Genomic DNA, 27,791 nt, shown 5'->3' on the forward strand with positions numbered 1-27,791 from the left:
ATGGGCTACTCGGTTAAAGCACCCCGGTGGCGGGGTCTCGTGTGGACATCGGTGGTCCCTTTCTTTGTGTTTCCGGTCGTGTTAGGAACCGGATACCCTTCCATGACCAAGGAGGAGAAGTCTCAGCTCAGGTAATTGCCTTAGTGGAAACTTACTGCATTGTCTCCCGTTCCTGCTGTGATGGAGGGAATGGCTGGGGTACCGCTGTGCCGTATGCTCACCTCACGGCTCTTTACCGGCCTCTGGCACGTATAGTGCTTACGGGTGGCTCATGACATACATGTGGCTGTAAATGTAATTATAATGTTATGGGTTCTTTCTCCCCCCCCTTTGTCTGTTACAGTTGTTTGAAGTCAGGCATGTAGTGTGATGATCGGACTCCATATTAATGATAACATAAATGCAGGGCGATTTAACCCCTTCTGTGCCCAGAAACCTGAGACTTTTTCAGCATTTTACTGTTTCCTTAACCGTGCTTCTCTTTTTTTATTATTTTGTGCAGCCGCACACATTATAAATAGTTTTTCCCAAGGATCCTGACAGATAAGCAGCACTCACTACACATGAATGGAGCATCACATTCATTGGGCACAGTGGGAGACGTGGGGGAGTGTGAATGGCGGCGGTTCCCAAGTCGCCTGCACTGGGTACCATCATTCATGGCCGCTGGATAAATATATATATATTTATATCTCAATGGCAGGCAGAGCGGGGTCACCAGGAGAGCCCAAACCGAGGAATCACACAGACCCAGGTCTGCTGTCCATTGCAGCGCCAATTGCCACTATTGGGTTTATTCATTAAAGAGAGAGTTGATAGGAGAGTTTGAATGAGAGTTGTGTATCTGCTCCTTAAACTGATCCAACCTTAATGAGCTTGCCTGGCCCTGTATAATGCATAGTTAGATCCGTAAGCTTTGTCTCCTCACCCACTAAATGATGCACTTTACAGGGCTCCTCAGCCATTCCAGTTGGAGAAATCTCTGTGTTGGCCCTTCATAATGAATAGCGAAGAGAGTTAAAACCAAAACTCTCCTTCACTTCCTTTAGTGAATAACCCCCTCTGTTTGTGAGACTGCAACAGAAGCGTTTGAGACCCTTTTTGATATGTATTAATTATAAGGTTTCGGGGAGTGCAAACTCACGCTGAGTGTGGGTTTGATAGTCCTTACTTTAGCAGAGATTATAATCTCCTTGTTTGGCCCTTTTAATTGGAGCTTTTTGGTCTTTGTGTTGAATTAATTTGTTTGTTCACATTTTCCAATTTCTGAAATAATTTATTTCCAGAGTTGTACCCCAGAGAACACTTTAAAAATGCTCTTAGTTATCTGTAGTTAATGTTCTGTCCACTTAACCTCTTAACTGGCCTTGCTCACAGCAGCTGCCGTATTTCACACGCTGATCTCCGTACTATCGATTTTCGCAACTTGCACAAATATCCGGGTTTTTATATATCCTGGAAAGGTCCCGTCGTGGGTGCGAGGGCCGCTTCTGGCTTCTTCCACCTATGGGTTTAGCCTTTCGAGGCTAGCCAGAGGCATGAAATAATAAATCTTGAATTTGCGATGAACCTGGAATGTTTTCACCGTCTAATCCTAATGAGTTTCTCCTGCAAATAGAAGACCTTTGTTAAAGGTGATAACAATTAATTGGACTAACACAGAAAAAGTCATGTACGTGTGAAGAAGAGACCTCTGAGGTCCTGAAAGCTTATGTGGTATCGTTTTATTTTTTGGTGTTGGCCCAATATAAGGTATGACCTTTGTCTGAAATCTATATATTCACTCAGATCAATAGGTATATGTATTTTGTACAGTTAGTAGAGGGGGTACAGGTCGGGAGTGGATAATGGATTAAGGAACATGTTTTTACAGAACTATTCCGTTCTTCTGCATCTAACATACTACAGGATCCCGAGAGTAGCCTAAAGTGACATTGCACCGGTCAGATGCTGAGAGGGTTCAAAGATGAATCCTGGCATTAGGCACAAATACATGTGCAGCCCCCAAACATGCGTCCCAGTCCCGGTGAACATACATGTTAAGTACCATATTTGCTTGATTATAAGACCACCCCCCAAACATTTGATCTTAATGATCGTCTGTGTGGCGGTGCCTCGGATCTGAGATCTGAATAAAAGAAGACCTCCATTATAAGACAAGGTGTGTTTTTTTTTTTTCTTGAAAAAAACCTTTTTATAATCTAGCAAATACGGTACGTCTGCTGGCAGCGCTCAGTATACTAAATGAGTGGTGAGTAAAGGGCAAACATGAAGTGGATGGGCTTACTTTATGTATTGAACTTTGAAAATGTAAGACAGGGGAAAAGTGACAGATCGGATATTAGAGGCACTGTTCCAATTGCCATGCATTAAAAATAATCATTCCTATTTATTATTTATAGCTCAAAGCATTTCCAGAAATAAGTAATTGTAAATTTTTCCCCTATTCTTACAAAATGCTTAATCAATTTGCTTAACATTTTAGACAGGGTAGTTGTTTTGTCTAAGTGGAACCAGCACCTTTTAAAGTTAATTATTATTTAAACATTGTCCCGTAATAAAGCGCAAGGTTTGCATTAATATGCGTCACATGGCGATAGGACGATCTGAGGCACATTCCAGATCTCCGTCGTTATTTTGTGCTGCAGGCATGTTACGTGTGATGAGATTGAGGAGAGACTCGGCCTCCTCTGAAAACTTTTCATGCAGTGGTTGTCGTTAACTGGATTCTACGCAGTGTTCCTGGTCGTATGGATGCCTCGTAGTGACGTACAGCAGCATCGGTTTCAGGAGTCTTAGTAGTGCTGTTATGATTGGTGTGTGTGTGTGTGTGTATAGAAATACCTTTTAAGAACATTATACCTTCAAACCTAGGTTTTTTTCCACACAAATCCATTTAAAGCTGCCCACAAACTCGCCGACTTCTCTAAGAATTCTGAAGGACTGTCTCTTCCAAGACAGGAGATGACCTGGTTCTTCATGTTAATATTCTTTATCTCCTGTTAAATATAAGAAGGGACTCTCCAGTGTCACAAGGAGCTCCATATACAAACAATGCATATGAACATACTTTGTAAGTACTTTCATATGCATTGTTTAAGTTGAAAAGGAAAAGTTACTCAACCTTAGGGAGAAGCAGCAGCTCCCAGCCCCATCCGTGTCCCAACATTCCGCGCACCTGATTGGCTGCTTTAAGCAGCTTATCAGTGGCAGGGAAGCGCTTCCGTGTAAATCAGTGGAAGTGCTTTCTGTTCATGAACGTAGGGCCTAACGAGTACCCCTAACTGCAGCATTCTCCAAACCAGTGCTGGAGCTGACTGGTGGTAAGGAGGAGACCAAGGAGATTTCCTTCGCAGACAATAGCTGGGGAGAAGTAAGGGGCAAATTCATATGGGAAGATGCGGCAGGATCGATAGGCTAGAATCATGAATTTGCAAGGGAGGGGCGCCACATAAGTTCAAAAGGACTGGTCGTCCATGTGGATTAAAATGCGTACGATAAGTGTCCCTTTAAATACTTTTGCTTTGTGAGTGACTTCAGCAGGCTGGGCGTCACACGGAGTCAGATGATAATTGTATGACTGTTTTGTATAAGTGGTTCAGCGATACATGATTCATTACTATAGCCATTAAACAGTCTGCCTTTTTGAGGGAAAGTTAGTTGTGCACAAATTTCCATAGTCCTTTATTTATCGCAAGGGACCGATGTTGAACTAGCATGAGTTAGCGGTCCATATCTTTGACGTGTTTCCGGGCCATCGTGCTAAACACTATGCGGTGATCATGAAGATCAACAGAATGTTCCTGCTGACGGCCCCAGGAAAGCTTTGTAACAACATCCCTTCCATGTGATTATATGACTCTATGCTGTATTTTTATAATACTTTATTCTCTGCTGTCTACCCCATTTGGAAAAAGCTTTGCTTGCCTTGACATAATTGGTGATATTTATTTTTAAACTTTTTTTCATTGCAGGAACCAAGTGTTGGAAATGTTTGAGCACGCTTATGGGAGTTATATGGTATGTAAACAGGTTCTCAATCAAGCATCAAAGCATTTTTCCATTTTTTTTCCTATGTTTCTGTTGTACAGGTATACGCATTGTTGTATATTTCAGATAGTGTGCCATAGTTAAATTGTACTAACCCCGACAGCTCTGCTAAAGAAGAATACATATTAAAGTAAAAAAATAAAACCCTTACATGTGGGCCAGTGATTCTTGTCACTGATTGGATGCTTGAGGCATGCGCACGAGGGGGGTCATCCTGCGCGTAGCATTTTTGACAAGTGTTGGAGCTGGCTGGTGGTAAGTACCGTATATCACGTGTAGGCCAAGCACATCTCCTACTCGGAAAATAGCTTGGGGGGGGTACACTACCATTCAAAAGTTTTGGGGTCACTTAGAAATTTCCTAATTTTGCCCATTAAAAAATTCAGATGGATCAGAAATGCAGTGTCCACATGGAAACGGCTGATTTTTAATGGAATATCTTCATAGGTGTACAGAGGTGCTTTATCACTCCCATCGCTCCTGTGTTCCTATGGCACGTTGTGTTCAATATTCCCAGTTTACGATAAGGCTAATTGATCATTAGGAAACCTTGTTTTGCGTGAAAACATCTAAGTGACCCCACTTGAATGGTAGTATGGTATGAGATTGAGCAGATTGAACGGTTTCATTTCACTTTTTTTGTACTTTAGCTATATATTAACCTGTGTTAAGATTTGGTAGGCACCACTTGTTACTACACTTGGCTGGTGACCTGTTCTCCTTCTATTTTGATCTGTTAGCAGATATAGCACAAAAACATTTTTTTTTCTGTGTGATTTAAGGTATCTGTGGAAAAAAATGGGCTGCATATTTTAAAACTGTTTATGTATTTAATAGAAATGCTTTATGGTTGATTAGGTTTGAGTTTCTTAGAAGAAGCGGTGTGTGTACTATAATAAACCTTAAATTCCTTGAAGACTGTTGAAAGGAAATGGAGTTTACTACTTATTAATCTTCCCATCTCACAAACAGCTCCTTTTTCCAAGTATTCCGTAATCTTCCTAACCAGTAGGACTTGAAATCTGCACACCCTTAAGGACCCGTAAGGATGCATTTCCAGCCTTAATCATCTCCACGTTAATTTACAGATCCTACACGATTCACCTTAAGTGAATAAAGTTTTATGCCTGAGTTCACAACACATTGTTGGAGTAGATCTCGAGGGCCAGACCTATTAAAATTAAGCGGACAATAAACTGGTGGATTTGGGCGGTTTTATTTTTTGATGTTCTCCTGACATCTGGAATGCTAAGCTCGCTCATGGGTCAATATCATACGTCTTAAGCAGAGACGTAACAGGAATGAATTAAAGTAATTTCTTGCAAATTCAGCCATTGTGTCCGGCCACATTTTGACATATAATCGCTCAGTTCCCTGTTGAGACCAGCAGAAAATGAGCTTTTTAATGTTCCAGAACTAAAAATGGGTTATTTTCCCTCTCTGGTGTTGAAAAGGTTGGCAGATGAACTGGGATCAACACAAGTCTACATGTGGATCTGCTGCTAAGCCTGCATTTGTTCAGTATGTTGACTTTTGCGAAGTTCAACTTCCAGGCGTGCATCCAAAGTAAATAGCTTGTGATGTATTTTCATTACAGCAGCGATCTCTGGATTTGCACGCATGATTTGAACTGCAAAAGAGGGCTCATTTGTTGATTCCATATTCTCTTCTATTGCTCTTGCCGTGTTCTTCAAATGCACCTGCTCTCAATGGTAGCAGATGGCCCATGGGATACACAGAGGGAGCGGATGATTGCCTACTAGTAATAGTGAAATGACACATTAGTCAACTTAGTGTTTTGAAAGGCTAACTGTAGAAAGTTGATAATGTATGCATATCTCGTATACAACTTGCTTAAAGAGGACCACTCAATTCCATAAATATGTGCAAATGATCAAATATATACATTTATGACATCAAAAAACTATGCAACTCCTAAATGTGTTTTCTTTTTGGTAGCTTAAGAGGAGATGTTATATTAGAATTTTTTTCCCTGGGTTCTTGGAAAAACAGCATGTTCTGTATTTTAAAGTCTCGTACTTGAAATGAATACTTAAGACGGTGGCGTTTTATGTTTTGATTGTCTTTATGTGATCACTACTAGATTATTTAGCAACTGTTAATTGTTGATTATGTGACTGCTTGTACCACAAATCCCCATAGATGATCTGTTTGCCACCTGAATTGCATTGCACGTCCTCGGTGCTTCCAAAATGTTGTAGGGTAATAGATGGAAATACTAGGTGTATGTGCTGTGTGTGTTTCTTAAGATGTTTTAAACCACTTGTGCATACCTCCCAACATTTAAAAAGTTAAAAAGAGGGACAATTCCACTTTACAATGTCGCGCTTGCATCGCCACTTATAACACGCATCTTTTTTGTCAGCAGTCATGCATATTAAAAATAACCAACACATTGAATTGAATTCCAATGAGGCTCAGCCAGACATACTACTTCCATGATGCTGGCTGAGGGTCATGGGAAGTGCAGCAACAGTAAAGCTGCAGATGCTAGCTGTGAACAAAAATTCCCATGATTCTCAGCCAGCCAGGTGTCCACCGTAATGCTAGCTGAGTATCATAGGAAGAGTAGTCCACAGCAGCAGAGAGAAAGGCTAATGTCAGCCTCCCTACCAGGACCCTTACATACACCTGCCCATAAACACACATATACTGCCCTTACACACACACACATGTACACGTACACTGCCCTTACACACACACATGTACACGTACACTGCCCTTACACACACACATGTACACGTACACTGCCCTTACACACACACACATGTACACTGCCCTTACACACCGTAATCGGGACTGTCTCGCGTAAATCGGTTGGGGGGCATGCTTGTGTGGTTGGTATGCTTGATATTCCTCTGAGGTAAGGGAGCTTTGGTTCTTAGAAATATGTTATATTGAAAACTCGCATTATAAACAGAATCATATGGATTTACCTGCTTTATTGGCAGATACAGCCTGTATAGCTTTATGGTCAAGACAAATCTGAATAATACTGGTCAAACTAATTTTAATATGAGACAAAGATAACCCGAGTATACACAACATGCAGTTTTCAAATGATGAGTTTACGTATAGAAGGAAAAAAGTTATCCATTTTCACAAGTGTTTTTATTATTACTACAAGTGGATTTATTAGAATAAAGAGGCTGTGGAATTGTGCTGGATTGTCAGCAACAGCCCTTCTTGTCGTGAAAGTGATTGTCATTCATACTTTTTTACCATAAATGTGTAGCATTACACAGCATTAGCCCCTATATAAGAGTAATATCAGAACAAAAGGTATGTGTGTGTGTGTGTGTATATAACACGGCTTGACAAATCCAGGGTGCCTGGTTGCCGTGGTGACTAGAAACCACTTCCTGGCACCCAGGGTTCTGCAGGGCTGCCATCATGAATCCAGTGTAGCGGGTGCCTAGAATGTGACCCTACTTGGTGCCTCACATCACTGGCTTCACTGCGCAACTGCAGGAAAGCATAGCGTGCCGGATTCGCGGTGGCAGAAGATAGGCAGCAGCGTGTTAGGGGGAGTAGTGAATGTGAGTGTGTGTTTATACTTGGTGTGTATATGTATAGTGTATAGTGCTGTAGTCAGTCTGTTAGGGTGTTAATATATCCCCTATTGTTAGTGTGTAAATGCAAAGTGCTGGAGTGTATACTGTGTTATCAGTGTATGCATGCTTTATGTATATTGCCAGAATCGGTATATCTACTGTATTGTAGTGCCAGATTCAGTGTGTAATTCTATATAGGTGTAGTGTTAGCCAGTGTGTGTACATGTGTATGGTGTTTATGTTACAGTATGGAATTGGTATGAGTGTGTCTGTCAGCATGTTGTGTATTAGTGTATGGTGTGAACATATGCATGTTGGTGTTTCTGGGCATAAGATGTTAGCGTTTTATCTGTTACTGTATCGTGTTAGAGTGTCTAATATGGCAAGGTTCAACAAACCCTGGGCGGCAGGTTGTTTAACATATGAAAATAGACATGATTGGGGACTCCTAGATCCAAACCAAATTTGTCGACCCCTATATATATCCCTATATATATATATATCATATATCTATCATTTATTTATTTATATATATATATATATATATATAAAATTTATTTTATTTTTTCCTCCCAGAAACATGCTTATCCTGCTGATGAACTTATGCCCTTGACGTGTCGCGGGAGAGTACGTGGCCAGGAACCAAGCCGGGGAGATGTGGATGACGCGCTAGGAAAGTAAGCAGTGGATCTTCTCTTATTTGTTTAGGTATTGTTGGGCTGTGGTTCAGCTACAGCGTGGATGCGCAACTCGAATGTGAACTAAGCTGCTCATAGTTTCTCCAGGCAGAGTCTGTATTCACTTAATTGAGGTCTGAACTGGGCAGTAGATAATTGTTTAACGCTACTTGTAAAAACTGCTTTCCAGGGGTTCCTATTCTTTGTCAAATGAGTAATTTGCAGTGGTGTTAAACGCCATTAATTTGGTTACTTAAATATTGTAAGCTTGCGAGCCGGGCCCTCTCTGCCTAATGTATCCATTTACCTTGGTCTGTAAGTTCTAGTTTTGTCATACCCTTTTATTATATGAACTGTAAGAAGCACTGTGTAAATTATTGACACTATACAAATAAAAGATAACACGATATATAGATTGAATAACAAATCACATTTTCATTTTTATGTGTTTGAGGGCCTTCCATTTTTATTTTTGTTAATTTGTGGGGATAAAATGTTTTGTTCTCTCTTCCAGATTCTCTCTGACGTTAATCGATACACTGGACACTCTAGTGGTAAATATTTAATTCTATAGCTCTGTGATTATCATGTTAAATTGTGTGCTTTTTTTTTATCTGAAGATTCAAAATCAAGTAAAGTTAATATTCGGTGAAATTGCAAACTTAAATTTGGATCTTTAATGAAACCTGGACACTAGGAATGAAGTTTGGTGCAAGTGACTTTCCTTTCAAGCATGTGTTGAAAAATACATGTAAATGTGAAAAAAGTAGTTTTCTTCAATTTAGTTTTTTTGCAGCCAACTGAATACATGGCAAATTATCAGCGTTTTAAAGTAGATTGTGAAAGCGAAGCATTATTCCAAATGTTGATTATGTTACAAAATCCAAAACTGCTAGGTTGTCACGACTTTAAGTTTGGTATTTTTACTTCCTTTCTTCCTTCTTTGCAGGTTCTGAACAAAACTGACGCTTTTGAAGATGCTGTCCGAAAAGTGATTAATGATGTCAATTTAGATAATGATATTGTGGTTTCAGTTTTTGAGACAAACATCAGAGTCCTGGGGTGAGTGCTTAAATACACAAAGACTTCGTACATATTTTAGTTGCCATTCTACAGTGGTGTGTTTATTCATGACAAAGAAATGGCAATGGCGCAGTTATTAAAATATCCTCTGAACAGGCGTTGGGCTTTTTAGGAGCGACACCAGAGGTTAATTGAATGCTAGCAGGTAAAGTTTTATTTGTGTGCCAGAAGATCCAACATCACTATGAATAAATGTTTGGAATATTATAAGATTTCATTATGAAGAACAAACTCTTTTCATAAACACGCTGCAGTACATTTCCAGCGGACCCTTATTTACGCATACATCGGTTGTCTGCATCTGCTGTATGCCTGTCTTTCTGTGCATTTGTATAATAAGGACTATTTGATTTTAGTTGGTCTGCATCCCGATCATTTTGCCTCACTTTGTTAATTAAAAAAAAAACAAAAAACTTTTGAAAAAAAAGTATTTGAAATCCCCAATAGTCTACCAAATTGCTACCTAGGTTGACCACTGTCATAAAATCTAACTTTTTGAGAAGACAGATGGCCACTAAAATCATCTGGGTAGCTTTAACAATGATCTCTTTGGGAGAGTTTGCATGAGAGTTGTGTGTGGTTTTAACTCCTTGATGTCATTATACATTCAGAATGTTCAACCCCAGTAACAATTTGCCTTAGAAGTGATGGGCAATTGAATTATGCATTATATTGGACCAGCTCACTGTTCTTGTTGAGGAATCCAGCCACTTCTGGCCCTTCATTAGGAATAGTGGAGAAGGGATCCAATAGCCCTCTTTGTTGGGGCAGCTGCAACCTGAAGCTGTTAGCATTAGAAATTACTGCCAAGATGAATTTCCATCCAGAATCTCTTAATTTCATTGGCTCTTTACTTGAAATAAATTGTAATGATCTGATTTTTATTTATTTTTTTTGCTGAAAAATACCTACTGAATTTGGGGTATCTAATTCAGGAGATACCTTTTTAGTAAATGGACGTTGGCAGAAAATGTAATTCTTGAAACTGCAATAACTCCGAGTGTACCTGAGATTTAATTATATTCAGAGCGATTATATTATGGCTGGCTCGGGGCAATTTGAATAGAAAAATACTTAAGAAATCTCAGAATACCAATAGATAACTTAGTATGTTTTATTATATGCTACAGTGCCATGCTTGTAAAATAACGGTTGTGCTTAAACCCCTAGCGGTCTCCTTGGAGGGCACTCAGTTGCTATAATGCTGAAAGAAAACGGTGACCGTATGGCGTGGTACAATGATGAACTCTTACATATGGCTAAGGAGCTCGGCTACAAACTCCTACCCGCATTCAACACTACAAGTGGCCTTCCCTATCCAAGAGTATGTTGATGTGTCCAGTCAAGCAGATGTTTCAAATTAGCCTTGTAGTGTTGCTTAATTCTGACATTTCATTGATTTTATAAAGGGGTATCAGGGTTCTGAAAATGCATACACCCAATTTGTCATTCCAATTGCTGGATAAAAAGCATTCTGATGTCTTGAGAAGCTTCATGCCTTTTAATGAGTCGGTGTTCATAAAGCAGGATGTTGCATCTCATAACCTTTCTATAAGCCCTGAGGGTTCCTTCTTCAGATTTACTTGAATTGGAACTCTGAGGTCTTAAAAACTTAGGTTAGTCTGTGTTAGTATGATTTACTATGTTGGCTCACTAAAGGTATTACTGCCTTCTTCAGAATCTGTTCTTATTTGGAACCAATATGGCTTTATCCAATTCTGCATACTCTAAAATCAATTATATGTAGCAGGGCCTTATTACAGTTATGAATTTGAGCGTCTATCTCTTAAGGGATACACCTTTGGTTGCTACTAGATAAGGGGTAATTATTACTACGCTTTATGTACAGAGCATCAGCAGATTCCATAGCACTATTGGAGTAGAATACAGAAAAGAAGCTGAGGTCCCTGCTCTTGCAAAATTACAATCTCCTAGCAGGTACAGGGGACGGAGACAGAAGGTATGGGAATGATTTGAATGTAGCAAAGGTGAAGAGGAGAAAAGTCAAGATAGGAAATGTAGATCGATGTGCTCTCTGGACAGGTGTTGCTTGAATCCAGTATGTGCATTTATAAGGTTACCATAAAAACTTCCAGCTGTAAGGAGTCCTTGAGGATCAGAGTAAATAATCCCTCCTGTTAACTGCACCCTAAGAGATATTCACTAAATGTTAGTCCTTTGAACTGCTTTCTGTATACTGTGTACATGACCCTATGTTTTCACTTTATGAGGCTTTCTGTGGTAGTTGGCTTTGGGGTATGGGTTTTTCAGCTAGTATGCAAAATATTATATGCACAATATTTCCTTTACATTTTTTCTATTTCAGATCAATTTAAAGTTTGGTGTGAGACATCCTGAGGCCAGGACAGGCACAGAGACCGATACATGCACAGCTTGCGCTGGGACATTAATCTTGGAATTTGCTGCCCTAAGTCGGTTTACTGGGATATCCATATTTGAGGTTAGTCGGTCTTCCTATTATTTTAGAAATCACTTAAGCTCAGTCTGTGGTGAGTTAATTAATCGCTATTGGCTGATTGATGTATGGCAAAGGTGTTTTTATTGGTACTATTTGGCCAGTGGTGGTCATCTTCTTTCTCCGGTACCATATAGGACAGGGGTGTCCAACCTGCGGGCCTCCAGCTGCTGCAGGACTGCATCTCCCATAATGCTCTTTCAGCTAAGGGGCTGCCTGTGGAGTATGGGAGATGTAGTGCTGCAGCAGCTGGAGGGCCACAGGTTGGACACCCCCGATATAGGAGCTAGGTTCAGTGAGGTCCTTTTGGTAATTAGGTCAAAGAAGCCTAGGGAACACGGCTAGTAAACATTGTTTGGCTCATCTAGTCTGCACATATACTGTACTGTATGACCTCTTATTCCATTTGGTTCTTGTTATCCCTTAGCTTGTTTAAATGTTATGACTAATTTTATTCATACTTTATGTACCCTACTTCTGAAAACATCCTGCTGTGTATCATTGCTAAGTGCTGAAGCCTGTAGAAATTGGATGTTTGATTAATAGTGAATTCAATAAATGCTTTGGTCTGCTTTAGCTCAATCTTTTACCTTGCTTTCACTTAAACATGTTGGGTAGTCTAGCGTGCCTTTATGCGATAGTTACTACCGCTATGGGAACAAATTTAATTAATACTGGCATCATTTTATTCAAAACAGGAGCATGCCCGAAAAGCACTAGATTTTCTTTGGGAGAAGAGGCAACGCAGCAGTAATTTAGTTGGGGTAACGATAAATATTCATACTGGCGACTGGGTACGCAAAGGTAAGCATGCACGCAACGGGCTTTCTGATTTGGGTAGTTGGGTTCCATCATAACTCAGAAAATCCAATCAATAAGATGCAACTCCAGTTAATATAGCTTGAAACCACACTTTCATTGTCCCCTTCAAGGCCAAATACAATATAAATGGGGAAAAAAGTGGGTGGGAAAGATACAAAAAAATGCATATATTTCCCAGATCGTCTTGAGATTAAAGAGCTTCTTCTAAGAATATAAACATATGAAACAGAAAAGCAGAGAAGGACAAACACACAGTGCGATCTGATTATATCGTATACCTATCACGCAAAATTTCCTGATAATGCGGTCCTGCTTACCAGAGAGTAAGCACCAAAAAGTGCTGATTACACCCAGGTATTCTATGTAATGCATTGCTTTATACATAAATACTTTATTGATTCAACATCTCGCTTGTAAATGCATCACAATTGTATTCTATCCATTAGATGTATTAAGTTTATATTTTCAAGTCGGCTTATTCATGCTTTCCTGGGCCTTCTGATGTGATGGCATCTGCTTGGTCTTCTGTCGAAATCCCAAAGAGCAGACATTCCTGTTCATATATCAGCCGATGAAAGCTCTTACCCCAGAAACGTATGTGTTTAGGAGAGTTTGCTTTTTAAATACACCCTTATAGCATTATGTTCCTGTCACGCTTCCTCCGTGAAAACATGGATGTCCGGATGAAGGTCATTGCGACCCCTTTGCACTCCACATAAAACTGACCCTTTCTTCGTATGGAAGGACTCCAGGGTATCTGCTGTGAGGAAAACATCTTGTTAAAGACAAAAACATTAACATATTACAGTAGTCCGTGTACTCCTTCCCTTATCTGTATGGATCTACTACTAAGGCACGTTGTAAAGGCTGTATATCAGAAGAACGGCAATTTAGCTTTTTTGTGTTTTTTTTCTCTTTAAGACAGTGGCGTCGGTGCAGGAATAGATTCGTACTACGAGTATTTACTGAAGGCCTATGTACTCCTGGGAGATGACAGCTACCTGGAAAGGTTTAACACTGTATGTTCATGAACATTTAAAACCAGTTATGTACTGGTTACATTCACTTATCACATTACATTTCTAACTGCAGCTTTAATGGGAACTATAACTGTAAAAAGAAAATGCTGCGATGATAGTCCTTGTGCAAGAGGTAGACAATCGGGGTATATATTAAGACTTGGGTAATTCTGGTTTTAAGCAATCACCCCAGGAACTATCGCAATGTTAATTGGCATTCGTCATAGTATTGATAAATATGCATTTCTACATCTAAATGTCTATGTATATTCAAATGTAATCAGTATCAACAATTTTCTTTTTTCAGCATTATGATGCGATTATGCGATATATCAGTCAGCCTCCACTTCTACTCGATGTACATATTCATAAACCGATGCTGACTGCCCGAACTTGGATGGATTCTCTGCTAGCTTTTTTTCCTGGCCTTCAGGTTGTAATTCATGTAATATCTGCCATTATCGTCATTCATGATGGATTCGCAACAGTGTGAAAACAAAGTTGTATAAATGTGAACTACTTAATGCTATTAAGTGCTGTCCCCTTACTCAATAAGAGAATACGGGGAATTATATGTGTGTGTGTATAGGTATATATACCGTATTGGCTCGAATATAGGCCGCACTTCTTTCCCCAACTTTAAGTCTTTAAAGTGGGGATGCGGCCTATATTCGGGGTCTAGCGCCTGACGCCTGGGACTGCCGGGCAGGCAGCGGGGTTAGGATACAGATCCCCCGCAGCGGTGCAGGGGACCTGCATCCTACTCCCCGATACGCTCTGACAGCCTCCCCTGCCAGCACTTTCCATGGGGGGAGTGCTTGCATGGGAGGTTGTCTAAGCGGATCGTGCGGACGGTCACCGGCTGCGGAGGTTGTTTACCCGCATCGCCGCAGCCGGTGACCGTCCGCACGATGCGTTTTACCTCTGCCCCCAAGACTTACCAGAGCAGACTCCCGGGTGTCTTGCGGGGCCGGCGGGGGACAGCTACGCAATACGCGTATACAACTTCCAGTGCCGGGACTCAGCGGATGTGCCGGCACCGGAAGTTGTATACGCGTATTGCGTAGATGTCCCCCGCCGGCCCCGCAAGACACCTGGGAGTCTGCTCTGGTAAGTCGGGGGGGGGTGGGCAGAGTGGCAGCATATCTCGGGGGGAGGAGGGCAGTGGCAGCATATCTCGGGGGGGGGGGAGAGGACAGTGGCAGCATATCTCGGGGGAGGAGGAGGAGGACAGTGGCAGCATATCTCGGCTCGGGGGGGGGGGAGTGGCAGCATGTTTTTTTGGTGCTTTTTTAAAGAAAAAAACTTCTTTAAAAAAGCACCAAACTTTTAGGGTGCGGCCTATATACGGGGGCGGCCTATATCCGAGCCAATACGGTATATATATATGTGTGTGTATATATATTTCTTTGTGATAAATATTTTAAGTCGCTTTTAACCTGTATAACCCCAATGTACTTGAAACCTCTCTTTTTCGTGTTGTTTGATTTCTATTACTAGTTAATTACATGGTTTTAGTGACACTTTAATGGATCGCCACATTTTAAGAGGCACTGTCAATGTGTGTGTATAGAGGGTATAGAACATGTATTTGTTCTTGCAGTACATTTAAAGTCATTCATAAATCAGAAACATAGAATTTGACCATTGAGTCCTCGATCTTTATCTTAGGTTCAGGATATGCCTATACTTTGCATGTTTAAATTCCCTTACTTTATTAGTCTTTACCACTTCTGTTGGGTGGCTGTTTTATTTATCTACCACCCTCTCTGTAAAGTAAAACTTCCTTATATTGCATCTAAATGACGGATCCTCTAGTTTTAGACTTTGCGCTCTTGTAGTAGATTTCCTCCTCCTTTGGAATTGGAGTACATCCTGGAATGCAAATTAACATATTAATTAACTTGCCGAACAGGCTTTATTGTGAGATCACCAAACAGTTATGAAACCCTGTTTTCTTTTCCGTTGTACATTTTGATCCCATGCAGTTCGGCTGGCGTAATGTATACAGGAAGGTTTAAGTATTCCACACATTTGTCACTCATGTGGTTTCTTTTCTAACCAGCTCGTATTTAACCGCTGACATCCTCCCTTTATGTCATTTACTAGGTCCTGAAAGGGGACATAAGACCTGCAATAGAAACCCATGAAATGCTATACCAGGTCATCAAAAAGCATAATTTTCTCCCAGAGGTAAGAATTTTCATACAGTTACCTTTCAAGCTAAGTGCCGAAATGGAATGTTTGATTAATAGTGAATTCACCAAATGGTTTGATCTCCCCTGGCTCCATCTCTCTTTCTCTTTTTACCTGGCTCCGTCTCTTTCCTTTTACCTGGCTCCGTCTCTTTCCTTTTACCTGGCTCCGTCTCTTTCCTTTTACCTGGCTCCGTCTCTTTCCTTTTACCTGGCTCCGTCTCTTTCCTTTTACCTGGCTCCGTCTCTTTCCTTTTACCTGGCTCCGTCTCTTTCCATTTACCTGGCTCCGTCTCTTTCCATTTACCTGGCTCCGTCTCTTTCCATTTACCTGGCTCCGTCTCTTTCCATTTACCTGGCTCCGTCTCTTTCCATTTACCTGGCTCCGTCTCTTTCCATTTACCTGGCTCCGTCTCTTTCCTTTTACCTGGCTCCATCTTTTTACCCTGCTTTTACTTAAACCTGTTGGGTAGCCTAACAGGCCATTGTACCAGATAGATCCTACTGCTATGGGAGAAAGCCTTGGGAACGTACAAATGTCCGCCCCACAATGTTTGCATGCTCTAGATCTTAAAAGCGATATTCTTGGATGAAGTGCTAAAATGTACAGAAATAATTTTAGACTTCATTTACTACATTAAGGTAACCGTTTTTGTCATATTGTAATATTGTCGTTACAATACGGAATTGTAATACTGCTTTATTTCTTGCTGTTGGCAGGATACTTGAGAACTGTGTGAATGTAGTGATTTTTAGTACCCCAAAATATAAGAGAAAGTTCTTTTGAGTCCAAAATAGAATTGAACCAATTGTTCTGTTTATAAGATGTCATTTGGAAATGTTAGTGATACAGTTTTGACATTGGAAATATTGGGCTGGGATTAGTGTGAAAATCAGATGCATCTGATACCTTCAGTACGAAATAAACGTTTCATTAGCTTCCTTCTATCCGTGTCTAAATTGTATTTCTAGCTTAAATGCATTTAACGAAGGACAGACCGGCCAAAACAATATCAAATTGCATGCAAAATGTAAATACATGATGTCATTCATGTTGTCTGCAAGTTCATAATGCATTTTCTGATATTTTGTTCTCTTATTTGTTAAAGGCTTTTACTACAGACTTCAGAGTGCACTGGGCTCAACATCCTTTAAGACCAGAGTTTGCAGAAAGTACTTATTTCTTGTATAAAGTAAGAACTGTTTCTTTGTCGTCAATGTGTAGTTAAAGATATGAATCGGGGTTAATTACATCACGACACATTGATGTTCTTCTGCTCTACTGTCCCTGTGTCCCACAAGCAACACATTAACACAGTGTTTTCTAGTGAAATTGTATTTTTGACGTTTTTCCGTTTGCTTATGTACTGTAACTGATGTTTACGTTCCTTACCATGTATGCAAACAAAGAAAAATGTGAGGCCCGGGTATAATCTCCTCATTTACACCTTATTTCTGTTTTGTCAATTAGGCAACGGGTGATCCTTATTATCTAGAAGTGGGGAAAACTCTCATTGAAAACCTTAATAAGTATGCACGTGTGCCGTGCGGGTTCGCTGCGGTTAAAGATGTGCGCACGGGAAGCCACGAGGACAGGTATCTTGTTCAATCGTTTCTCAGATCCGATAAAGTTGGGAACTAACCATGCCGCATGACATTGTACAATATGGACTCCTGTCTTTTTGTGAGCGTGTTGGAGCCGGCGTGGGAAATTCTAACTTCTTGGCCGAATGATAATGGCCAGGTGGGCAGGTCTAAAAATCTTAATCTGAAAAGCTGTATAGCTTGGCAGTTAATATTATTCAGATACTGTCCCAAGTCTTTAGGACATAACGTTCCTATGGGAAAAGTTTCACCTGCAAGCTCTTACCTTCCTGTTGTACAGTTATAGCTGGAGATCTGTAATTGACTACTCATGCGGTAGTAGATCTATCGCTTTTAATTATTTCTGTAATGTTTCAAATGTCTCCTAATTAACTTTTTTCTCCTTTGTTTAAGGATGGATTCCTTTTTCCTGGCTGAAATGTTTAAATATCTTTATTTGCTCTTTTCTGAACGGGAAGACCTTGTATTTGATATAGAGGACTATATTTTTACTACAGAAGCCCATCTCTTACCTCTCTGGCTTTCCACAGCAAACCAAACCAAGCCTAAGAAGAACATGGTATATATAAACTTTTTTTTTTCTCATCGGGGCATAGCATCCCAGATATCCGGATTCTTTTGATTACTTTAAATATTTACAGTATTTCATTAGCTCATCCTGCTGGTATGTTTCTCTATAGTAAATACCCTTGTTGCTTGTGAATAACAATATTTTCCCTCTCAATCGCCTGCTCACTCCAGTTTTCTTTCTAAAACTCACTCCAATTTTCTTTTTATAACTGCAAAATGGCAATCTTGGAGACATTGCCAGAGCGAAATACTCGTCTGAGGAATGGATGACAAGAAGATTGGAATGATACAGGGATACGAATACCCATGTTTGGGTTTTTTTAAATCTGGTTTTATTGTCTAATTATATTTTAAAGAATGTGTTTTTTAAAACACAAAGCTACATCCCCAGCCTTGTTATTCATTTAAAATGCATTTGGAGTATATTTTGCAAGGATGCAATTGTGTTTTGCTGCATAATTACAGCAATTAGAAAATGAGACGTCTGCCTTATATTTCTGGCTGCCTCTACCGGAAAACATGATAAAGTAAACCAGTCACAATTCACTGAAATTGGTGTATGCTAGTCGGACATCTACGTTCAACTAGCATGCGTGGAACTGGCTGTCGCTACTGCTGTGGATTTCAAAGGGAGCTGAACTGCCATTGACTTCACTGTCACTTCTATAGGGCCTGTGCAGGAAGTGTACTTAAGTATGCTTCTGCCTTCACCGGAGTCAGGCGGAGGGCGCTACAAAATGAGACAGATCTCTCCAGCAACCAAAGAACCCCTAGACCAATCTTCATGCAGTAAAATGCACTGCAAAGTAAACTCTAATTTGCATTTTATATAGAGACACTAGGCTGTTCATGTAATATGATCTGTAAGCAGAAATTTATAATTTCTGATCAAGCCGTAATACCGTTTGCCTGTGAGAAGTAGGTTCTTGAATTGAGTGATGTTTCTTCAAAAGCATCTGTAAGACTAACACATTTCGCCTCACAGCGGGAGAATGGAATATATATATATATATATATATATATATATATATACTCTTCTTATTAGCTTTGTTTATATTTATTCAGCAAAAAATAGTGTGGTTCTTTCTGTGTTGTGCATAATGGGCAGAACGTATAGAGGTAAAGCTTTTATTTAATGTGTCGTCATAGTGCTGTGACATCATTTAGTTACGGTTAACCAAAACGTTTATATATTTTTTTATACACAGACTTCACAATACACCGAGCTGGATGACAGTAACTTTGACTGGTCGTGTCCGAACACTCAGATTCTGTTTCGCAATGATCCCATGTACGCTCAGAGCATCAGAGAACCTTTAAAAAACGTGGTCGATAAAAACTGCCCCCGAAATCCCAGAATGTAAGTGTTTGTTCCATTCACTAAATAATGTTTTTATCAGAAACATTTTATGAGTCTGTAGTAAGTTGCTTTGTTTAATACCGTGTACAGTCGGTGAAAAGTCTGATCTGGTTTTTGGCAGGGAGGAGAGTTCTGGCAGTGGGAACAGGCCCCCGTTACGGGCCAGGGACTTCATGGCAAGTAATTCTGAGCATCTGGACATCCTGAAGAAGATGGGAGTGAGTCTGATTCACCTTAAAGATGGACGAGTTCAACTGGTTCAGCATGCCAACCAAGTAAGAGCATTTTATAAAATGCATTGTTCAGGAAATGTCTCATCGGCCTGGATTGGCCAACTATTAGTAAATAGCAAGCTATTATTGAACGGAATATACAGTTATCATAACCAACTATAAACTTTAAGAAGTGTATTTTCTTTTTACAGAATTAAAACACAGTTCCTTTTTATCTTCTTTTTTTATTAGTTTTTATAATTCTAATGATCTTAAGTTGACCAGTCACTGTTTACTCTTTCTTTAACCCATAACTCACCCATTTTCTACGCAACTCTCGCCAGACATTTTTTATTACTAGTATCACTTTATAAAAGGTTTTCAAATATATTTTGCTGTTTAGTTTAAAACAAAACAGGTCTAGGTTTTCGCACATTTTCAGGCAGCTACGCGTTATAACCCAATCTACTAAATACCCTGACCCCTTATTCTACTGCCGATGGTAACCAATACCAATGGTTCAGCCAGCCCTTCACCTTTTAAGCACATTTTAGTTAACATAGCTAGTGTGTAAAAGGCATCAAAATTGATATTTAAATTTAAGTCCTGGCTTTTGAACTTCAAAATCAAAGCATTATCTATAGTGTATTCTGTGTGTGTATACATTCATTAAATATTGCAAAATATCTTGCAGGCCGCAAGCTCTATAGATGCCGAGGATGGTTTGCGTTTCATGCAAGAAATGATTGAATTATCCAGCCAGCAGCAGAAAGAGCAGCAGCTGCCTCCGCGGGCGGTTCAGATAGTTTCCCACCCGTTTTATGGACGAGTGGTACTGACTGCTGGACCTGCCCAATTTGGAATGGACCTCTCTAAACATGTAGTGGGGGTATGTAGGCACCGGCTTGTTTTCTGTATCAACCTATTAGGATTTTTTCACGTACCCAATTGGTGCACAGTGTACATTTTATTAGGTAATTCTTTTTAATTTAAAACTATATATTTGTGGTTTGTATATACTATTTTTAGAAACCACAAAGGACAACATTAAATGTATTAAATTCCTTGCAGAGCGAAATGTGACATTTTACAGTTTATTAAAAGTAGACTAACTAAACCAATGAAATAAACTTTGCATCCATGTGGTTTCCTACAATGCACACTGCTTGGGCTCCTTTTAAAGGAGATGTGAGAAGGAAGGAGAGTTGGGTTCAGGGTGATAGTTAAGACACATTCACGCCATCATATACACTTTAATGCATATGATAGTTGAGTGGGTGAACTGACAATTGTCTTTTTTTGCGTTCAGATGTATAAAGCGATTCCTCGCAATCCTCTCTGTGCATTTGTTGTGTTTTCCTGGCCCTTCCTGTCTCTGCAATACGCATCGCTTTCTAGAACTGGTTTGACCAGGGGGTCTAAGGAAGCCCTCCGCGTGCATGTGCAGAAAGGTTTCTGATTGATTTCATTGAGAGCATTTTTCTGCCGGTAACTTGATGAGTAATGTGGGAGGCAGGGCAAAGATCAAAAACATTCTGTTGTTGGTCAACATGAATTGTTATCTAATGTTGAGCTACAGCAAGGCACATTTATTGAAAAATCCTGTTTTCTGCCAGGTTCGAGGCTTTGTAGCAAAGGCCGAGCCATACAGCGGCTGCTCTGAGATCACAAACCCCGAAGCAATAAAAGGGAAAATTGCACTAATGCAACGGGGTCAGTGCATGTTTGCGGAGAAAGCCCGGAATGTGCAGAAATCTGGGGCGATTGGAGGAATTGTCATTGGTAAGTAACTAATATAAGGTTAATAATTCTAGCTTTAAATGTATGTACTATAAGAAGTGTTGCATTAGTTATTGGCACTGCATAAATAAAAGATGATAATCAGAGATATAATAACATTTTTAATTTCCAAATATAAACTAAACAATCGAGAACATCAGATAAATTCTTAGTGAATCACTTGGATTTGTTGGCCTGAAATACCTGATATAGTGTCCAGGTATCCTGTTCTAATCATTGATTGCCAACTTCTGATCATACGGTCAGATTCTTGGAATGTGGACGGAGCAGATTGTCTAACCATAGCTAATGAACAGCTTTACCCTATATATTTACAAATGATTGTGATTCTGTTGGACTCGGTCCTTATGCTCTGGTTAGTATATTGATAAGTGAGTTGTATGTACTGTAAAGGTGGGTCCAGTCAGCTGATCCAAATGTGACAACCTATTTATTTTGTTACATGATAAAGTAATCCAATATTGCCCTGCCCAAACATATTGGGCATGAAAATGTTTTGTCCATAATTTACAATGTGATGGTGCCACATTGTATATTATGAACAGAAGTTGGTACGTTTGTAACCTGTAAGTAGGCATTCTGTGCATACAAAGTGTTGCTGATTCTTTGTTGGACATGTGGCCTCCATGTTATAGGAGCAGTGCTGTCAGTCTGTTACGTTGGACTTCTTGGCACTTGTCTCCGGTATTCTTCCTGAGTAGGGAATATAACAGAGTGAGAGAGAGTTTTTTTATTTTTATTTTTGTAGATGACAATGATGGCAGCAGCAGTGATACAGCCCCCCTTTTCCAGATGGCTGGAGATGGAAAGAATACAGATGACGTTACAATCCCCATGCTGTTTCTCTTCAGCAAGGAAGGAAATATTATTCTTGATGCAATCCGCGAGTATCGTGATGTGGAGGTTCTTCTGTCAGATAAAGCTAAAGACCGAGGTAAGCCATTGTACCCCATGTATGAGTGTGTGTGTGTGTGTATAAGTATATATATATATACATGCACATACACACGTAGAGCCTTTGGAATTATCAGCATTTACCGTATTGGCTCGGATATAGGCCGCCCCGTGTATAGGCCGCACCCTAAAAGTTTGGTGCTTTTTTAAAGAACATTTTTGTTTAATAGACATGCTGCCACTCTGTCTCCCCACCCCCCCCCGAGATATGCTGCCACTGCCCCCCCAAGATATGCTGCCACTGTCCTCCCCCTGAGGTATGCTGCCACTGTCCTCCCCCCCCCCGTGATATGCTGCCACTGTATTCCTCCTCCCCCCCGAGATATGCTGCCACTCTGCCGCCCCCCCCCCCCCCCCCCGATTTACCAGAGCAGAATCCCGGGTGTCTTGCGGGGCCGCCGGGGGACATCTACCCAATACGCGTATACAATTTCCGGTGCCGGGACTCAGCGGATGTGCCGGCACCGGAAGTTGTATTGCGTAGGTGTCCCCCGCCGGCCCCGCAAGACACCCGGGAGTCTGCTCTGGTAAGTCTTGGGGGCAGAGGTAAAACGCATCGTGCGGACGTTCACTGCTGCCGGTGAACGTCTGCATGATGCGCTTAGACAATCTCCCATGCCAGCACTCCCCCCGTGGAAAGTGCTGGCAGGGGAGGCTGTCTGAGCGTATCAGAGAGTAGGATGCAGGTCCCCTGCACCGCTGCGGGGGATCTGTATCCTAACCCCGCTGCCTGCCCGGCGCCCGGAACTGCATGTCCCGGGCGTCGGGCGCTAGACCCCGAATATAGGCCGCACTCCCACTTTAAAGACTTAAAGTGGGGGGAAAAAAGTGCAGCCTATATTCGAGCCAATACGGTATGTATAAAATTGTCTTAAAATATGATACGATCTTCATCTGAGTTACTATAATGAACAAACGCAATCTGTTTTAACTAATAGCACACAAATTATTGTATTGTTATTGTCCGTATTAAATACATTATTGAAACATTCACAGTGCGGGTTGCAAAAAGTATGTGAACCCCTATTCTAATCACTTCAACAAACACTAATTGGGGTCAGTAGTTGGCAAATCAGTGAAACCAGATTGGAGATGTGTTTTAAAGCTACTTTAACACTCAAAGTTTGAGTTTGCTAGTCTCAAGAAGTGTCCGCTGAAGTGAATTATGCCTCACAAAAAATAAATCTGAGAAGACCTACAATCAAGAATTGTTGATTTGCATAAAGCTGGAGATGGTTACAAAGTAATCTCAAAGAGTTTACATATTCATCAGTCCACAGTTAGACAGATTGTTTATAAAGGTGGCAATTTAGTCATGTGGCTACTCTCCCTAGAAGTGACACCCAGCCTAGATGATTCTAAGAGTACAACGCAGAATGCTCAATGAGGTAAAAACATACCGTAGAGTACAAGCTGAAGGCTTGAAGGAATCATTGGAACTGGTTAACTTCTCTGTTCATGAGTCTACCATATGCAAAACATTGAACAGGCATGGAGTCCATGTCAGGACACCATGGAGGAAACAACTATTCTCCAGTTTAACATCGCTGTTCACCTGAAGAAAACCTTGATGCTCCACAATGCTACTGGTAAAATGTTTTGTGGACCGATGAAACTGAGGTTGAATTGTTTGGGGGGAGACGGGACGCAGCACTACATATGATTTAAAAATGGCTCATACTCGCATGAAAACATCATCCCAATGGGGAATGATAGGAGCATCATGATTTAGGGCTGCTGTGCTGCCTCAGGACCTGGACAGCTTGCCATCATCCAGGGGACAATGAATACCCAAGTTTATCAAGGTATCATAAAGGATAATGCCAGGGTGGCTGTCCACCAGCTGAAGCTCAGTAGAAGTTGTTTAATGCAGCAGGGCAATGACCCTAGACTTCAAAGTAAATATACTATGTGTAAAAAAAAAAAAAATCCTTTTTGGAGTGTCTCGTCAGAGCCCAATCCTAACCTACTAGAGATGCCGTGGAATGACCTCAAGAGAGCCATTCACAGAAGACATCCTCAGAACATGGCTGAGCTTGAGTCATCCACGTCTGATCCGCATTTACCGGAAGTGCTTTTTTAAGGTTAATTACTACCGAGGGAGGATTGACCGGTTATTAAATCCAAGGATTCCGCTTACCTTTTCCACCAGCACTGTGAATGGTTAAGCAATGTTAGTCTTTCATGTCTTTAATGGTGCGTCATTAGCTGAAGCACATTGTGGTTGTCTATACGTGTGACTAATGTAGGGCAGATCACATTTTATGAACAATTAATGCAGAAAACCAGCTAATTCCAAAGAGTTCACATACCTTTTCTCGCACTGTACATATATCGTATCCAACATCAGCTGTTACCCATTACTGGTAACGGCCATTTTTTTTCCTGCGGATATCAGCTTCGGTCTCCAGCAGTTTTACAATAATTGGAAATAAAAAATATTTCATTCTTGAGAGTCTGAAACTGATTACATTGTGAAAATCATTCAGGGGTGGCCCATATGGAACTGGACAGAATATGGTGAGGAATGTTTCAAGCCTAGTTAATATATGGTAAAGCTATTGTTAACACCCTCTGTTAAGGCCATGCGAAATTTCTGCGTGTAATAAAAATATTATCGCACTTCAAATGAAAGTTTAGTATAATGATTTGTTTTACATATAAATAATATCTGAGCCACACTGTATATGTGTACACCACTCGGAGCAGCCATCTTTACATGCTTTTAAGAGTTATATGATTTATTTACTGTAACATTATCCTCTGATTTGTTATGTTGCTGACAGATGGGTTCTGTTTGTCTTTGGAAGGGTGTGGGGAAAATTAAAGGGATACCGCTGTCCCAGGGAGTAACCTTAATAATGAATTTATATGAAAGTACATTAAAGTGCATTTGATAGCTGGAGTCCCCCCTTAATTCTTGCTTTTTTTTTTTTTTCCCCGTCTCACCCCCCCCCCTTACTTTGAATCTAATATCTCCAAAACAATTACAATATTTGAAACACAAAAGGTATAAAATGTGTTATGCTTACAAAAATTGTTCACATAATATATACAAATAGCTTGACTTTAACGGGTGCGTTTTTATTTTAAGTAGAGGGAAAATAATTTCATGTGCAAGTGACGCTAATCCTGATTTACTATACATTTTTTTATTCTTTTTAAGCTTGTTACAGCAGGTCCCCAATACAGATTGCTTTAGTATCCTTTGCCCACGCCTGGTGTCACCGATTCAGTAAATGAATCAAGACAGGCAGGAAAATTGGGCAATTGAGCGTGTCTGGGCCCAAAGCATTGCTCATGGTCCAGCCGCTTACCCTGGAGGAAAGCCTGCTAGCTAATGGCATTTAGCCCTCTCAAAAAGACTATAATAAATATAAAAAATATAATACACTGGACGTAATTGTACATCGGTCAAAATGACTAGCCTTAGATAAATAAAAATCCTTCTTTTTATGGAATAGTTACCCAATTTTATTAGAACCATTCATCCAAGAACAGCTTTAATCCTTGCTTGATGCGTTATCAGTGGCTTTAGTTCTGTACAGGTTTCTCTTACTTGATGCTAACATTTAGGTAAATTTACTAAAACTTTCAAAAACGGCTATATTAACACACCATTTTTGTAATTATTTCAGTTACGATAAATGTAGGTTTCTGTGCCAGGTAATCTTCAGAAGAGCCTTGTAGGACATGAATGGATATTAGGGTAATTGGGAACACGCGAGTCTGCGTAAGCCGTGTATGGTGGAAAGCATAACTTGCATCCTCTCCGTTATGATGTTCTGAAAATGTTCCTTGTAATTGCCTTTTAGTGCAGCACTTAGTCGGTGAAAAACTTCATATTTTAACCAGTTTCTTTTGTTCTTGTTTGTGCTGCTCCTGGGATTTCAGCAACCATTTTTAAAGGTAAAATAGTCCCAAACTACCTTCTTGATAGCAGTAAGTATTTTTTTACACCTGAGACATGAGCATCTAAGTATGTTGTCAATAAATGTGTATTTTTTGACGGACCATCCAGTTCTTATCCAATCAATATACCGTAATGCGTATGTTTGATGTGGAATTGTTTGCAGTGATAACTAAGCTTACAATACTTACTTAAAACATGGTAAACGGTGATGGCAGATCTGTTGGCTAAGCCCAGGAGTTGTTCGCTCATAATGTTTGACATATTAGAACCCATGACAGGCTCCGACAGTGGTGATTGTAAGTGGGTAGAGTATAGTGGATGTCTTTTTAGGTAATAATGACTCTTTCCAGGTACATTTTTGTTATGTTGCTTTGTAAAAACTACTGATTGGGTTTCTGGTTCTCTAGGGCAAGGATAGAACATTTATTATAATTGGCGACATCAAACATTCTACTCTTAATAAACAGGGTGATGCAAACATTAATCATTCTTTATGGTTTCTTACAATATTGTGATAACAGAAAACACAGGCCAACTGTTGCATTTTTTAATTCTTTTTGTGTAGTTGAAGCCACATTTACTTGATGGCCTAGCACTTGGAAGGGTAGAGGAGAATGGATCAATAATACAATTTATGTGTGGAGTTTTTTTTTAAATACAATTTAATATGTGCTGGCTCCTGGACATCTAATTCACAAATAATAATCTGTTTAAATAGTGGAGTCTTTACTTGCACAGAACTGGTACTTGAATTAGAATACCTGCACACATCGGTTGCTGAAAACTATATTTCATGAAAACATACCTTTCTTTTTTTTTTTTTTTAGATTTAGAAGGTGACAGTGGGGAGGAGAGATCAGTAGAAAATATTTCCCAGATACAAGCCTCAGAAGAAACTTCCAGAGCTCCAGAAAGTGGCATGAATGGCAGGGATTTGGAATCCAATTTGGAATCTTCACTAGTTCCTCAACCAGAACCGGGCAGTTCATCTGACTCCGAGGACTCTTCTCATCAAAAACAGGATAGCAGTCCTTCAGAAAATAGCGAGACTAACAGTATAGCTTTGCAGGGTTCAAAAGACACTCCAGAGGGATCGCCGGACAGTTCAGAAGATCCCAAAGACAAAAAGTGGGACAACAAAGTACAACCAATAGAATCAATATTAGCAGATTGGAAAGAAGACATTGAAGCTTTTGAAATGATGGAAAAGGATGAACTATGACCAAAAAAAATCTTTATTAAACCAGACTCCCTTCCTCAAGATCTAAATGGTGTCGCAAGCCTTTTGTGAAGGTCAGAACTAAAAATGTGAAGATTAACAGAAGTTCTCTGCAAATTTCTAATGGGTCCAATGTCTTTCTAATGTCTAAGGCATGTCTGTTTTTATATGTAGCGATGGATCCAGTGACTTTATCAGCAGTGGAGATATTTGGAACAAATATAGATTTATTTTTTTGTGTGTCTGCCATGGTCTTTCAAA

The 27,791-nt window shown here is 40.2% G+C and overlaps 1 protein-coding gene across 1 annotated transcript; it reads left to right on the forward strand.

Annotated features, from left to right (window-relative positions):
• On the forward strand, nucleotides 1-27,533 carry LOC149284434 (ER degradation-enhancing alpha-mannosidase-like protein 3). Its single transcript, XM_089496726.1, has 20 exons — nucleotides 1-131; nucleotides 3,975-4,020; nucleotides 8,202-8,302; nucleotides 8,817-8,856; nucleotides 9,252-9,364; nucleotides 10,556-10,709; nucleotides 11,712-11,846; nucleotides 12,560-12,665; nucleotides 13,605-13,702; nucleotides 14,010-14,135; nucleotides 15,812-15,895; nucleotides 17,007-17,090; nucleotides 17,369-17,493; nucleotides 17,896-18,061; nucleotides 19,281-19,432; nucleotides 19,554-19,707; nucleotides 20,339-20,533; nucleotides 21,261-21,426; nucleotides 22,193-22,378; nucleotides 27,139-27,533. The coding sequence occupies exons 1-20, from the start codon at nucleotides 1-3 to the stop codon at nucleotides 27,531-27,533; spliced, it is 2,757 nt and encodes a 918-aa protein (XP_089352852.1).
• The last annotated feature ends 258 nt before the right edge of the window (nucleotides 27,534-27,791 follow it).

Source organism: Sceloporus occidentalis, unplaced genomic scaffold, assembly GCF_023333645.1.
Source record: "Sceloporus occidentalis isolate IW3139 unplaced genomic scaffold, rSceOcc1.0.p SCAF_93, whole genome shotgun sequence".
Lineage (NCBI taxonomy): Eukaryota > Metazoa > Chordata > Lepidosauria > Squamata > Phrynosomatidae > Sceloporus > Sceloporus occidentalis.

Excerpts from the sequence above, each read along its gene's own strand:
- LOC149284434 (XM_089496726.1), top strand. The coding sequence starts at position 1 with ATGGGCTACTCGGTTAAAGCACCCCGGTGGCGGGGTCTCGTGTGGACA. Across the intron at positions 4,021-8,201 it reads ACGCTTATGGGAGTTATATG|AAACATGCTTATCCTGCTGA; the intron begins GTATGTAAACAG and ends TTTTCCTCCCAG. Across the intron at positions 19,708-20,338 it reads TGGTTCAGCATGCCAACCAA|GCCGCAAGCTCTATAGATGC; the intron begins GTAAGAGCATTT and ends AATATCTTGCAG.